Genomic DNA, 15,819 nt, shown 5'->3' with positions numbered 1-15,819 from the left:
TCTCACCACACTGCTGCCTGACAGCTGTCTTTATGCAAACCTCAGTCTCTTCATCTGCCTTCAGCCTCACTGTCTCTGCTGTGGAAGCTGCTGCACCTCACACCGATCAGGCTACAGGACCAAGGAGGTTGAGAGCCCTGCACCTCACACCGATCAGGCTCCAGGACCAAGGAGGCTGAGAGCCCTGCACCTCACACCGATCAGGCTCCAGAAACAAGGAGGTTGAAAGCCCTGCACCTCACACCGATCAGGCTACAGGACCAAGGAGGTTGAGAGCCCTGCACCTCACACCAATCAGGCTACAGGACCAAGGAGGTTGAAAGCCCTGCACCTCACACCGATCAGGCTACAGGACCAAGAAGGTTGAAAGCCCTGCACCTCACACCGATCAGGCTACAGGACCAAGGAGGTTGAGAGCCCTGCACCTCACACCGATCAGGCTACAGGACCAAGGAGGTTGAGAGCTAACCAGTTACACACCGATCAAAGAAAGGCTTCAGCTGAAGACTGGCTAACGTCAAATACTGTCCTGATTCCATCATGGCAGCCCTGCGTTTGCCTTGTGTGTGTTGTTGTGTCCCTGTCTATGTTATTCCTCCTGTGTCTCTCCCCTTGTCTGTGCTGTGTGTGCATGTGGGCGTGGCTTCTGATCCACAGGTGAAGCAGGTGAACTCACTCTACAATCAAGCCTCTCATAAAGCCACTGGTTTCTCTCCTGCTCATCGCCAGATCGTTTCGTCTGTCTACGTGGTGGTTTGGATCCTGGCTTCTGTGCTCTGTGTTTAGCCTGTGAAGCTATTCTCCTTGTGTTTTTGCTACCTGCTTCAGATTACTGTGTTTGCTGCGCAGTCCTGAGCGTTGCTCCCTCCCTGCCTGCCTGTGGACCTGCCTGCCTGTGGACCTGCCTGTGGACCTGCCTGTGGACCTGCCTGCCTGTGGACCTGCCTGCCTGTGGACCTGCCTGTGCACCTGCCTGTGGACCTGCCTGTGGACCTGCCTGCCTGTGGACCTGCCTGTGGACCTGCCTGCCTGTAGACCTACCTGCCTGTGGACCTGCCTGTGGACCGACCTGCCTGTGGACCTGCCTGCCTGTGGACCTGCCTGCCTGTGGACCTGCCTGTGGACCGGCCTGCCTGTGGACCGGCCTGCCTGTGGACCTGCCTGCCTGTGGACCTGCCTGTGGACCGGCCTGCCTGTGGACCGGCCTGCCTGTGGACCGGCCTGCCTGTGGACCTGCCTGCCTGTGGACCTGCCTGTGGACCGGCCTGCCTGTGGACCGGCCTGCCTGTGGACCTGCCTGCCTGTAGACCGACCTGCCTGTGGACCGACCTGCCTGTGGACCTGCCTGTAGACCTGCCTGCCTGTGGACCTGCCTGCCTGTGGACCTGCCTGCCTGTGGACCTGCCTGCCTGTGGACCTGCCTGCCTGTGGACCTGCCTGCCTGTGGACCTGCCTGTCTGTGGACCTGCCTGTGAACCTGCCTGTGGACCTGCCTGCCTGTGGACCTGCCTGCCTGTGGACCTGCCTATAGACCTGACTGTGGACCTGCCTGCCTGTGGACCTGCCTGCCTGTGGACCGACCTGCCTGTGGACCTGCCTGTAGACCTGCCTGCCTGTGGACCTGCCTGCCTGTGGACCTGCCTGCCTGTGGACCTGCCTGCCTGTGGACCTGCCTGCCTGTGGACCTGCCTGTCTGTGGACCTGCCTGTGAACCTGCCTGTGGACCTGCCTGCCTGTGGACCTGCCTGCCTGTGGACCTGCCTATAGACCTGACTGTGGACCTGCCTGCCTGTGGACCTGCCTGCCTGTGGACCGGCCTGCCTGTGGACCGGCCTGCCTGTGGACCTGCCTGCCTGTGGACCGGCCTGCCTGTGGACCTGCCTGCCTGTGGACCGGCCTGCCTGTGGACCGGCCTGCCTGTGGACCGGCCTGCCTGTGGACCGGCCTGCCTGTGGACCTGCCTGCCTGTGGACCGACCTGCCTGTGGACCTGCCTGCCTGTGGACCGACCTGCCTGTGGACCTGCCTGCCTGTGGACCGGCCTGCCTGTGGACCTGCCTGCCTGTGGACCTGCCTGCCTGTGGACCGACCTGCCTGTGGACCTGCCTGCCTGTGGACCGACCTGCCTGTGGACCTGCCTGCCTGTGGACCTGCCTGCCTGTGGACCTGCCTGCCTGTGGACCTGCCTGCCTGTGGACCTGCCTGCCTGTGGACCTGCCTGCCTGTGGACGTGCCTGCCTGTGGACCTGCCTGTGGACCTGCCTGCCTGTGGACCTGCCTGCCTGTGGACCTACCTGCCTGCTGCCTGCTCCCCGGAGCTCTCTCACTGCATCACCGTTCCCCTACAGCGGACCTCACATCACGCCACCTGCATCCACGCGCTCTTCGGTGACTCCACCTACCACATCAGGATCCTGGGACCTCGCACCACCCCTCCACCTGGCACCACCCCCCCACCTGGCACCTATGCTTGCACCCTTTTGAACATTAAAGACTGTTTGTTGCACTTTGAACCAGAGTCGAGTCGTGCATTTGGGTCCAGATCAAACACAAACCTTAACAAATAAAGTTGTAAAATGAATTGATGAGTCCAAATGAGTCGTTCCCATGTGTGATTCATCACTGACATGGAGCCGGCTGATCGCTGACACACTCGGCAACCAACCTGGCAACCTGACTGCTGGAATTCTTTTTTGTTGTTAACCTTTGACTGTTTAGTGCCGTCTCATATCTACATAAACTTATCTGTATTTGCACCAAACATTACATCTGTTTTTTCAGAGAAATACAAACAGCTTTAAAACAATAATTAAATATTTGTTTTCCATCCTTTCCATAAAGTTAAAATCCCTATTTTTTTATTTTTGAAGACAAAAAACAAATATACAATCTGATTTCTAGCTAATGTGTGACCCCTGTCCCTGGTTATGTACCATCATTACCATAAATGCACACGTTAAACTGAGCCCGTAGGATACAAGTGAGCATGACCGACGTGGTTAAACAGATAAAGCATCCTTTTTACAGATCCACCTTTTCCTCTCATCACACCGCACTGATTCCCATTGTCCACCAGGGGCAGACACTGCACAGCGACCTGCAGAAAGACCTTTTATCCAGGAGCTGAGGGAAGAACATGAGGTTCAGATCGAGGCTGATTTATAAATGATTAAAAGTGTTTTAAGAAAGCGTCTCCTACGTTTCGGTCAGCTCACTTCCATCGATCCACTTCCATTTCCCGTCTTCAACTCTCAGGCCGATCCAGTATCCAGTCTCTCCGGTTCCACCCCAGCTATAACTACTGATGATTCTCTGATGACAGAGAGAAAGAATTATCACATATTTATGTCTAAGTAAACACGCTGATCTACAGAGTTCCCATTTCAATCAAATAATTGTGTCATAGATATTCCCACAGCTGGGACGATGGAGCGTGAGTTTGGCCGGAGATTCGGAGCAGCGGGGGCGGTGCTGCAGTCGCTCTACCGTCCTGGTTCCTACCCTCACCTGTGGTCATGAAAGCTGGGTCAGGACCCAAAGAAGAAAGAAGGTCGCGGGTACAAGCGGCCGAAATGGGTTTTCTCAGGAGGGGGGCTGGAGTCTCCCTTAGAGAGAGGGGGAGAAGTTCAGCATCCGTGAGGAACTCGGAGTAGAGCCGCTGCTCCTTTGCGTTGGAAGGAGCCAGTTGAGGTGGTTCAGGATCATCTGGTAAGGATGAACCCTGGGCGCCTCCCTAGGGAGGTGTTCCAGGCACGTCCAGCTGGGAGGAGGCCTCGGGGAAGACCCAGGACCTCAGTTGAGGTGGTTCAGGATCATCTAGTAAGGATGAACGGAGGCAGTAGCTAAGTCCATAGGTGACTTGGCTGGGAACCGGAGGGTCACTGGCAGCCCCCTCGCTCTGACATCTCTCCATCAATTGCGTATATAGGTCCTGTCTGTGCATGTGTGTGTATTTCAGGCCTGTGTGTGTAAAATAAAAAATAATAATAGAGTGAAAATTGAATTTCCCCATTGTGGGACAGATAAAGGAATTCTTCTTCTTCTCCTTCTGAACCCTAGTCGCTCCCTAGGGAGGTGTTCCTGGCACGTCCAGCTGGGAGGAGGCCTCGGGGAAGACCCAGGACCAGGTGGAGAGATTAGATCTCCAAACTGGCCTGGGAACGCCTCAGGATCCCCCAGTTAGAGCTGGTTAATGTGGCCCGGGAAAGGGAAGTTTGGGGTCCCCTGCTAAAGCTGCTGCCCCCGCGACCCGACCCCGGATAAGAGGCTGAAGATGAGATGAGATGAACATCAGGTGTTTCTAAATGATCTGGTTGTAGATATTTTTCATGTTTGTTTTTAGGTGTTTTTTGGTTTTAAAGTAGCAATGCTTGTAGTCATGACTGGTCTGAGTAAAGGGTTCAGTTTATGGAAAAATAATGCTTGCATGTACTGTAAGTTGCATTTGATTGTGGGTCGTTTTCTCCCTATGTGGCCCGGGAAAGAGAAGTTTGGGGTCCCTGCTCAAGCTGCTGCCCCCACGACCCGACCCCGGATAAGAGTCTGAAGATGAGATGAGGTACTATTCCCACAGTTTTCTCCGACCTTCTACCTACCACCTTACCTTCTCTTCTTCAGTATGTACAACAGCCAAATCTGAACTCCTTCCTCTGCAGCTTGCTCGAGCTTCTTCCCAGGTGATCCACTGGGCCAGATGGTCTCCGTTATGAATCACGTAGCAGCTGGGTGCAGTGAGTTTCCAGCCATCCTGACAAGGTTTACACTGTCTGCCTGAAACAATGAAAACCAACCAATAAAGAAACGACTGCATTGTGACATTATTATTGTTGGTTATTTTTGGACTTAATAAGAACTGAACATACTTTTTTCTTTGGGGCAGTAGGCATCAATGCTCCATTGAGCTCGACTGACGTTGAGCTCATTAAAGTCGTTCTCCATGTCTTCTATTTGTTTTATTAAGTTGTTCTTCTGAGTCTCCAGCTGCTGGTTCTGTGTCTTCAGGTCCTGGACTTCTGCGGTCAGGTTGGTGATCTTACCTTCTGAGACAGTATAGTTTTGTGTCAGGTTGCCCAACTGGACTGTCAGATTGTTGCGGTCCCTCCTCAAGTTCTTATTGTCTAAGCTGAGTTTGTCGCTGAGGTTTCTCAGGTCGCGATTGGCTGCCAGCAGAGTCGTTTGGTTCTCTTTTAACCGGTTCAGCTCACTTACATCACTGTCCTGAGGTAATGTAACCACTGCAAAATGAACATTAGCTTCTTAATCATGGGGGAGAATGCAATTTGGGGTTTTATGTCAATTTGTCATTTAGGGAAGCATTTCTTTTTTCTAGTTTTCTAGACTTTTGGAGGGTTTCAACAAATACCTTGAAAAGACAAAAACCAACAGTTGTCCACCTCTCAGGACCCCTTGGACCCCTTGGACCCCTTGGTCCCTTCCCGCTTCAAATGTTATCACCCAGAGGTAAGATGAAGCCCATAGCTTGGTTAGAAATTTGGTATTGGATGACGAGGCATTTTAAGACACTCATATCGAGGATCGGTTCGAGTGTGAAACGGCTCGGATGAGGATCAGCACCTTTAAATCTGAGGCCATGGCTCTCAGCAAGAAACCGGTGGATTGTTACTCCAGGTAGGGAATGAGTCCTGACCCCAAGTGAAGGAGTTCAAGTACCTCGGGATCTGGTTCACGAGTGAGGGGACGATGGAGCCTGAGTTTGGCCGGAGAGTCGGAGCAGCGGGGGCGGAGCTGCAGTCGCTCTACCACACCGTTGTGATGAAAAGAGAGCTGAGGAAGGCAAAGCTCTGGATCTACCGGTCAGTCCTGGTTCCTACCCTCACCTGTGGTCATGAAAGCTGGGTTAGGACCCAAAGAACCAGGTCACGGGTACAAGCGTCTGAAATGTGTTTCCTCAGGAGGGGGGCTGGAGTCTCCCTTAGAGAGAGGGGGAGAAGTTCAGCATCCGTGAGGAACTCGGAGTAGAGCCGCTGCTCCTTTGTGTTGAAAGGAGCCAGTTGAGGTGGTTCAGGATCATCTGGTAAGGATGAACCCTGGGCGCCTCCCTAGGGAGGTGTTCCAGGCACGTCCAGCTGGGAGGAGGCCTTGGGGAAGACCCAGGACCAGGTGGATAGATTAGATCTCCACACTGGCCTGGGAACGCCTCAGGATCCCCCAGTTAGAGCTGGTTAATGTGGCCCGGGAAAGGGAAGTTTGGGGTCCCCTGCTAAAGCTGCTTCCCACGAGACCTGACCCCGGATAAGAAACACCATAAATGGCTTTGGTGCACTAGTGAGCCACGTTCATTTCTATGAAAGGACATTCATGCTCGCTGGTTTTGGTCTGATCATGGTATTTGTTGACAAAATAAGAGAAATATAAACTCATATCACTTATCCTTTAATTCCTTTCATACACATTTGTCTGTATTTTCCATTTTACCACATAAAGAGTTTTATTCTGAAATGAAATTAAACCGGGGGAAACATTTGAATTCATGTGTTTTGCTGCTCTGTGCATCACGTCGGGCCTCGACGACGCAGAACAGGAAATGAACGGTTACACATGAATGAAAAATAAACAAGAGCTGTGTCCTATTCTGTTACTTCCTATCTGCGTACATGATTCCTGTTCACTGTGCAAAACAGACTTAGACGAAACAATTACAGGTAAAACAAACTGCTGAAGAGACTGAAATCGAATAAGGATGACTGGATTCGTCTCATGTCGATGTGTGAGTTAATGGACGGACTGCGTGTACTTACGTATGACACAGGCTGCGATGACGCCCGACAGCAAAATGGCGCAAAGAATCCCCAAACAACACGCCAACAGCCGGTAGTGGCGACTTCTGTTGTCTGCTTTCTTGTCTGGCAAGAATTCTGCTGAGACAACACGACAAGTATAACAATCAAGGGGGTGTCTTTCAAAAGTTACGCTCTTTTCCAGTTTTATATTAAAAGGTTAGTTAAAGACAAGTGTGTTTACGCTCGGTGTACGATAGATAAACTTAAGGAAACATTTTACCCCGAACAACAACTGTACAAGAACAGGGGGAATGATTAAAGCAAGAAAAACATGATTCAATATTCATTTATAGCAGGGGTGTCAAACTCAGGCCCGTGGTGTAATTATATTTGGCCCTCAAGATCATATTAAGGTTCTCTGAGAGCTGGCCCACGAGTATAAAGCACATCCACGTCTACTTTTCTGTTAGCAAACATGAGCATCCATGCTACCAGTCTCTGCAGACACACTGAATCCACCCCTCCCCAAAAACGACCCAAAGAAAGATGGAGGACAGGAGCTTTCAGCAGCGCTGGGAGGCAGATGATCTGTCTTTTTCTTCTGGAAAAATGACTAAAAATAGACGCAAAACACCACAAAAACATGACAAAACGACTAAAAACAGACGCAAAACACCACAAAAACATGACAAAACGACTAAAAACAGACGCAAAACATCACAAAAACGTGACAAAACGACTAAAAACAGACGCAAAACACCACAAAAAAGTGACAAAACGACCAAAAACAAATGAAAACACTACAAAATGTGAAAAAATTACTAAAAATTGATGCAAAACACCACAAAAACGTGAAAAAAACTCTAAAAACAGACGCAAAACACCACAAAAAAGTGATGAAACAACTAAAAACAGACGCAAAACACCACAAAAATGTAACAAAACGGCTAAAAACAGACGCAAAACACCACAAAAACATGACAAAATGACTAAAAACAGATGCAAAACACCACAAAAACATGACAAAACGACTAAAAACAGACGCAAAACATCACAAAAACGTGACAAAACGACTAAAAACAGACGCAAAACACCACAAAAAAGTGACAAAACGACCAAAAACAAATGAAAACACTACAAAATGTGAAAAAATTACTAAAAATTGATGCAAAACACCACAAAAACGTGAAAAAAACTCTAAAAACAGACGCAAAACACCACAAAAACGTGAAAAAAACTCTAAAAACAGACGCAAAACACCACAAAAAAGTGATGAAACAACTAAAAACAGACGCAAAACACCACAAAAATGTAACAAAACGGCTAAAAACAGACACAAAACACCACAAAAACGTGACAAAATTACTAAAAACAGACGCAAAACACCACAAAAAGATGACAAAATCACTATAAACAGATGAAAACACCACAAAAACGTGACAAAATCACTAAAAACAGATGAAAACACCACAAAAACATGACAAAACGACTAAAAACAGACACAAAACACCACAAAAACGTGACAAAATTACTAAAAACAGACGCAAAACACCACAAAAAGATGACAAAATCACTATAAACAGATGAAAACACCACAAAAACGTGACAAAATCACTAAAAACAGATGAAAACACCACAAAAACATGACAAAACGACTAAAAACAGACACAAAACACCACAAAAACGTGACAAAATTACTAAAAACAGACGCAAAACACCACAAAAAGATGACAAAATCACTATAAACAGATGAAAACACCACAAAAACGTGACAAAATCACTAAAAACAGATGAAAACACCACAAAAACATGACAAAACGACTAAAAACAGACACAAAACACCACAAAAACGTGACAAAATTACTAAAAACAGACGCAAAACACCACAAAAAGATGACAAAATCACTATAAACAGATGAAAACACCACAAAAACGTGACAAAATCACTAAAAACAGATGAAAACACCACAAAAACATGACAAAACGACTAAAAACAGACACAAAACACCACAAAAACGTGACAAAATTACTAAAAACAGATGAAAACACCACAAAAACATAACAAAACGACTAAAAACAGACGCAAAACACCACAAAAAAAGTGATGAAACAACTGAAAACAGACGCAAGAAAAACGAGCAGTGGTACTGATGGTACCACGACCCGACCCCGGATAAGAGGCTGAAGATGAGAGGAGAGGGATGATGATGTCATTTTTTATATATTTTTTATTCAAATGTCATTTCATGTGTTTTATGTAAAGCACGTTTGAATTACCTGGTTGAATTGTGCCGTACAAATAAACCACACTTTGCATTTCCTTCTTTTCCACAGGAATAAATAATGATCTTTATTACAGTGACACATTTGCGACACATTTGCGGTCTCCAAGGTAACGCTGATGAACAAAACTCTCCTCCAGAGCAGATAAACACCTGTTTCCACAGGCGGAGAGAAGAGTATCAGAAACCTTTTTATTAAAATGATTAAGACATTTTTACGGCTTACTGTTTGTGTCAGCAGTTTGCTCGGCTGCCTCCTGCGTCTTCACCTGGTCGTACACGGTTTCCTCCTCCGTGTGAGCTGAAAGGTTAAAGGACACAATCTCACGGTTAATAAAAGGTGCTCTCTGCAAACAACTATACAATTCAATTCAGTTTTATTTACAGTGCCAAATCATAACAAAAGTGATCTCAGGACACTTTACAGAGTAGGTAAAGACCACACTCTATGACTTATTTATGATTTACAGAGACCCAACAATTCCCCCGTAGAGTACGGTGGCGTTGAAAACCTTCACTATAACAGACAGGAACGTCAGACAGACCCAGCTCTGTGGAGGACGCACATCTGTCTGCACCGGAGAGAGGAAGAGAAGGAGAGAGAGAGAGAGGAAAGACACACAGATGGACAGAGAGAGACAAAGACAGACACAAAGACAGAGACAGACACACTTCCAGAGATCCAAGCAGCCAGCGAGTAACAGTAACTATAATAATATCTATAGTAATGTGAACATGACCCACATGTTATGGCAGTTAATACATCAGAATAGTAGAAACAAGCACAGCTAAGGTGATGAAACAACTAAAAACAGACGCAAAACACCTAAAAATGTGAAAAAATTACTAAAAATTGACTCAAAACATCACAAAAAAGTGATGAAACAACTAAAAACAGACGCAAAACACCTAAAAATTTGAAAAAATTACTGAAAATTGACGCAAAACACCACAAAAACGTGACAAAATTACTAAAAACAGAAGCAAAACACCACAAAAACGTGGAAAAATGACTAAAAACAGATGAAAACACCACAAAAACGACCCAAAGGAAGATGGAGGACAGGAGCTTTCAGCAGGTGATCTGTGTCTGAAGGTAAAGAGCTGTTTGTCACCGTGGCTGTGACCAAAGAATCAAACAGAAGAAACACCACGACAAGAACAAGGAGCTGCACTGGAAAGGTTCAACAATACACATCTGGAGAGAAGGGACACATGCACGTTTGCTGTCTTATTTTTTTAGTAAAGAAAGATGAAAACACCACAAAAAAGTGATGAAACGACTAAAAACAGACGCAAAACTCCACAAAAAGATGACAAAAAGGACTCAGGACGCCAGTCTATCACAGGACACATAGAGACGGACAGAGACAGACAACCATTCACATCTACGGGTGATTTAGAGTCATCAATGAACCGAACACCTGCACGTCTTTGGACTGTGGGAGGAAACCGGAGAACCCGGAGAAAACCCACGCAGACACGGGGACAACATGCAGACTCCACACAGAAGGGCCCCAGCCGCGATTTGAACCAGGTACCCTCTAGTTGTGAGGCGACAGTGCTAACCACCACACACACATGAACAAAAGAGACATTATCTTACTCATGATAAATTCCACAATATCTGTTTTTGGTATTTTAAAACTGAACTGACCTTCAGGTGGAGGATGATTGCTGTTCTTGAACACGACTGAAGCGTAGTTAACCTCCTCCTCTGCCATGGTTACAGCTCTTCTGCCGCCGTCTGTCGTATTTGCAGACAGGGAAGCGCGGTTGCCATTAACGCACAGGACACCCGGACAGGAGAACCTGCTGTTTCCTCTGCTGCAGTTGAGTCACAGCCTCGCAAATGAACGACTTCTGCTTTTGGTTGAGAAAGTCATTTGCATCCTTGGCTGACCCCGAGTTTGAGCTGTCAGACCCTGCACACAGTGTTTGCTATGGAAATGTTCTAATCTCATAAAGTAATAACACAAACATACAGCAGGAGGGATGCATGGAAGCTTGGACTCTGGCTGGTTTGGCTTGTTGTCAGACAGCACAGCTCATACAGACGTCACAGTGACTGAATGAACTCTGCTGATGTGGTTTGGACACTTGACTTGTGCAACAGTCTTCAGCTGAACTCACACTTTCCCACGCTGTGAAAAGTCACACTTTCTAATTGTGACAGCGCTCAGTCGGACCTGTCGCCTGTGTGACCTGTCGCCTGTGTGACCTGTCGCCTGTGTGACCTGTCGCCTGTGTGACCTGTCGTCTGTGTGACCTGGCGTCTGTGTGACCTGTCGCCTGTGTGACCTGTCGCCTGTGTGACCTGTCGCCTGTGTGACCTGTCGCCTGTGTGACCTGTCGCCTGTGTGACCTGTCGCCTGTGTGACCTGTCGTCTGTGTGACCTGTCGCCTGTGTGACCTGTCGCCTGTGTGACCTGTCGCCTGTGTGACCTGTCGCCTGTGTGACCTGTCGTCTGTGTGACCTGTCGCCTGTGTGACCTGTCGTCTGTGTGACCTGTCGCCTGTGTGACCTGTCGCCTGTGTGACCTGTCGCCTGTGTGACCTGTCGTCTGTGTGACCTGTCGTCTGTGTGACCTGTCGCCTGTGTGACCTGTCGTCTGTGTGACCTGTCGTCTGTGTGACCTGTCGTCTGTGTGACCTGTCGCCTGTGTGACCTGTCGCCTGTGTGACCTGTCGTCTGTGTGACCTGTCGTCTGTGTGACCTGTCGCCTGTGTGACCTGTCGTCTGTGTGACCTGTCGCCTGTGTGACCTGTCGCCTGTGTGACCTGTCGCCTGTGTGACCTGTCGCCTGTGTGACCTGTCGTCTGTGTGACCTGTCGTCTGTGTGACCTGTCGCCTGTGTGACCTGTCGTCTGTGTGACCTGTCGCCTGTGTGACCTGTCGTCTGTGTGACCTGTCGCCTGTGTGACCTGTCGCCTGTGTGACCTGTCGCCTGTGTGACCTGTCGCCTGTGTGACCTGTCGCCTGTGTGACCTGTCGCCTGTGTGACCTGTCGTCTGTGTGACCTGTCGTCTGTGTGACCTGTCGTCTGTGTGACCTGTCGTCTGTGCTCAATAATCATCTTTATATGATTATCCTGTTCAATAACGCTTGTGTTATATGATTAATGTTGTATGATACATGTATTTGGCTTTGAGACACCGTGGATGGATGGATGGATGGATGGATGGATGGATGGATGGATGGATGGATGGATGGATGGATGGATGGATGGATGGATGGATGGATGGATGGATGGATGGATGGATGGATGGATGGATGGATGGATGGATGGATGGATGGATGGATGGATGGATGGATGGATGGATGGATGGATGGATGGATGATACATAGATGATGGATGGATGGATGATATATAGATGATAGATGGATGGATGGATGGATGGATGATATATAGATGATAGATGGATGGATGGATGGATGGATGATATATAGATGATAGATGGATGGATAGATGGATGGATGATATATAGATGATAGATGGATGGATAGATGGATGGATGGATGGATGATATATAGATGATAGATGGATGGATAAATAGATAGATGGCTGATAGGTAGATGGATGGATGATAGATGGATGGATGATAGATGGATGGATGGATGATAGATGGATGGATGATAGATGGATGGATGATAGATAGATGGATGGATGATATATAGATGACGGACGGACGGATGGACGGACGGACGGACGGACGGACGGATGGATGGATGATGGCAAATGGATGGATAGATGGACGGATGGATGGATGCTATATAGATGATAGATGGATGATGGATGATATATAGATGATGGATGGATGGATGGATGATAGATGGATGATGGATGGATGGATGGATGATAGATGGATGATGGATGGATGATAGATAGATAGATGATAAATGGATGGATGGATAATTTTGTTAAAATAAAACCTCTAAGCAACAAAAAGGAAAAAAAAAACATCTAAAATAATATTGTTCATGTTAAAAAGGCGTGAGAAGAAGTTCAGATAAAACCTTTTCTGGTCCTGGTTTAATTTTTTTAGACATTTTCAAAGAAAATAAGGATTGAATGCTCAGCGTCAGTGTCCACGCTTTTTAACTTTTAGAGCTTAGGTTAGAAATCTGGTAATTTTGGATGACGAGGCATTTTTAGATACTCATATCGAGGATCGGTTCGAGTGTGAAACGTCTGGGATGAGGATCAGCACCTCTAAATCTGAGGCTCTCGGCAGGAAACTGGTGGATTGTTACTCCAGGTAGGGAACGAGTCCTGACCCCAAGTGAAGGAGTTCAAGTACCTCAGGATCTGGTTCACGAGTGAGGGGACGATGGAGCGTAAGTTTGGCCGGAGAATCGGAGCAGCGGGGGCGGAGCTGCAGTCGTTCTACCGCACCGTTGTGATGAACAGGAGAGCTGAGGAAGACAAAGCTCTGGATCTACCCTCAGTCCTGGTTCCTACCCTCACCTGTGGTCATGAAAGCTGGGTCAGGACCCAAAGAACCAGGTCCAGGTCCAAGCGTGTGAAATGTGTTTCCTCAGGAGGGGGTCTGGAGTCTCCCTTAGAGAGAGGGGGAGAAGTTCAGCATCCGTGAGGAACTCGGAGTAGAGCCGCTGCTCCTTTGTGTTGAAAGGAGCCAGTTGAGGTGGTTCAGGATCATCTGGTAAGGATGAACCCTGGGCGCCTCCCTAGGGAGGTGTTCCAGGCACGTCCAGCTGGGAGGAGGCCTCGGGGAAGACCCAGGACCAGGTGGAGAGATTAGATCTCCACACTGGCCTGGGAACGCCTCAGGATCCCCCAGTTAGAGCTGGTTAATGTGGCCCGGGAAAGGGAAGTTTGGGGTCTCCTGCTGGAGCTGCTGCCCCTGAGACCCGACCCCAGATAAGAGGCTGAAGATGAGATGATTTCACTAGTAGTAACTGGGGTAAGTCTGAACACAAAGTGTCTAAAGAAGTCCAGATCTAAACCCGATAGAGAATCTCTGGATAATCCTTTGCACCAAAGTCTGATCTCCAGTGTGAACTTCTCTTTGGTTCCAGATGTTATTGTTAAAGTCACTTCATGCATCAGCGTGCTTTCAAAGAGGAAGTCACTTTTGTAAAAGCAGCTTCCGGGCCTCAGTACTCTACACCGTCTCCTTTCTCTCTTTTATACTTGAAATATGAAATTCTTCAGTTTGGAAAGTAAAATGGAAAGTATGAATGTCTCCATAGTTTAAGATACGATCTATTCACTATAGTAGCTTTTCACAGTACGGCTTATACATACTTTTGGTTTGACTGTCATGGGTTTTGGAAATCTCTTGGTGCTCCCACTTCCAGAGTCAGACGGTGACTGGCCTACGAGCTCCTGGGCCGCTGTGTGAAGGGACTCAACATTTCAACTACACAGAGACAGAAAACAACCACTAAGACACACATAACTACTACAAAGAGACGCAAAACTACTACAAAGAGACACAAAACTAATACAAAGAGATGCAAAACTACTACAAAGAGACACAAAATTACTACAAAGAGATGCAAAACTACTACAAAGAGATGCAAAACGACCACAAAGAGACGCAAAACTACTACAAAGAGATGCAAAACGACCACAAAGAGACACAAAACGAATACAAAGACTCAAACCTACCACACAGACCCAAAATTACTACAAAGAGATGCAAATCTACTACAAAGAGACAAAAACTAAAACAAAGAGACGCAAAACTACTACAAAGAGACGCAAAACGAATACAAAGACTCAAACCTACCACAAAGACCCAAAATGACTACAAAGAGATGCAAATCTACTACAAAGAGACAAAAACTAAAACAAAGAGATGCAAAACTACTACAAAGAGACGCAAAACTACTACAGAGAGATGCAAAACGACCACAAGGAGACTCAAACTTACTATAAAGACCCAAAATTACTACAAAGAGACACAAAACTACTACAAAGAGACGCAAAACTACTACAGAGATGTCAAAACCACAGACAAATGACAAGAATTTACGAAAATTATGCCAAAAAGATACAAAATAACCACAAAAAGACACAAAATGGCCACAAAAAGACACAAAACTACTATAAACAGACCAGAAACGAGTACAAACAGACAAGACGACCACGTCAGGGCCTAAAATGACAATAAAGGGTCAGTGTGTGTGCTGCTCCTCTGTAGAAGGGGGCTGTGGGGCCTTCTACCTCTCTCTGTCCGTTGTTAGAAAGGTGCATTTCTTTCAGTTTTGCATGAGTAAATAAAACAGGCAGAACTTGATGACAGCTTTCATGGTTGCTGTTCTGTGCACGGCCTCGTTATCAGAGCTATAGAGGAACTTCATACAGTACTTCAACTGTTGCAATACATGCAAAACAAACAACAACAAAGTATAAAGACCAACAGTGTCACAGCCCACGTGTTGCTTTTATTACACAGTTCCTCTGATGTGGACGGTTAGCGTGTCGGCTCCATCCTGGGACGCACTGTGAACTCAGTGCAGGTGGTGGGAGAGAGCAGGATGATGGACAAGCTGTCATGGCTGCTGGTGCAGGAGTCCCACCCCCTGCAGGTCACTCTCAAAGCACTGGGCACCTCCTTCAGTAACAGACTGATGCACCCTAAGTGTGCGAAGGAGAGGTATCGCAGGTCCTTCAGCAACAGACTGATGCACCCTAAGTGTGCGAAGGAGAGGTACCGCAGGTCCTTCAGCAACAGACTGATGCACCCTAAGTGTGTGAAGGAGAGGTACCGCAGCTCCGTCAGTAACAGACTGATGCACCCTAAGTGTGTGAAGGAGAGGTACCGCAG

The 15,819-nt window shown here is 47.4% G+C and overlaps 1 protein-coding gene across 1 annotated transcript; it reads right to left on the bottom strand.

Moving 5' to 3' along the window:
* Positions 1–3,194: 3,194 nt before the first annotated feature.
* Positions 3,195–10,806, bottom strand: LOC310950080 (uncharacterized protein; the record flags this gene model as incomplete). The annotated part of the gene is made up of 6 exons (XM_083917743.1): positions 10,679–10,806; positions 9,248–9,322; positions 6,758–6,874; positions 4,862–5,233; positions 4,603–4,769; positions 3,195–3,311 (listed from the first exon to the last, which is right to left on the bottom strand). The coding sequence occupies exons 1-6, from the start codon at positions 10,743–10,745 to the stop codon at positions 3,195–3,197; spliced, it is 915 nt and encodes a 304-aa protein (XP_083773869.1). The 5' UTR covers positions 10,746–10,806.
* Positions 10,807–15,819: the final 5,013 nt, after the last annotated feature.

The sequence above is a fragment of the Echiichthys vipera genome (assembly GCF_963691815.1).
Source record: "Echiichthys vipera genome assembly, chromosome: 8".
NCBI lineage: Eukaryota > Metazoa > Chordata > Actinopteri > Perciformes > Trachinidae > Echiichthys > Echiichthys vipera.
Note: the sequence above shows the minus strand (reverse complement) of the source record. Positions and strands in the feature narration are given on the sequence as shown.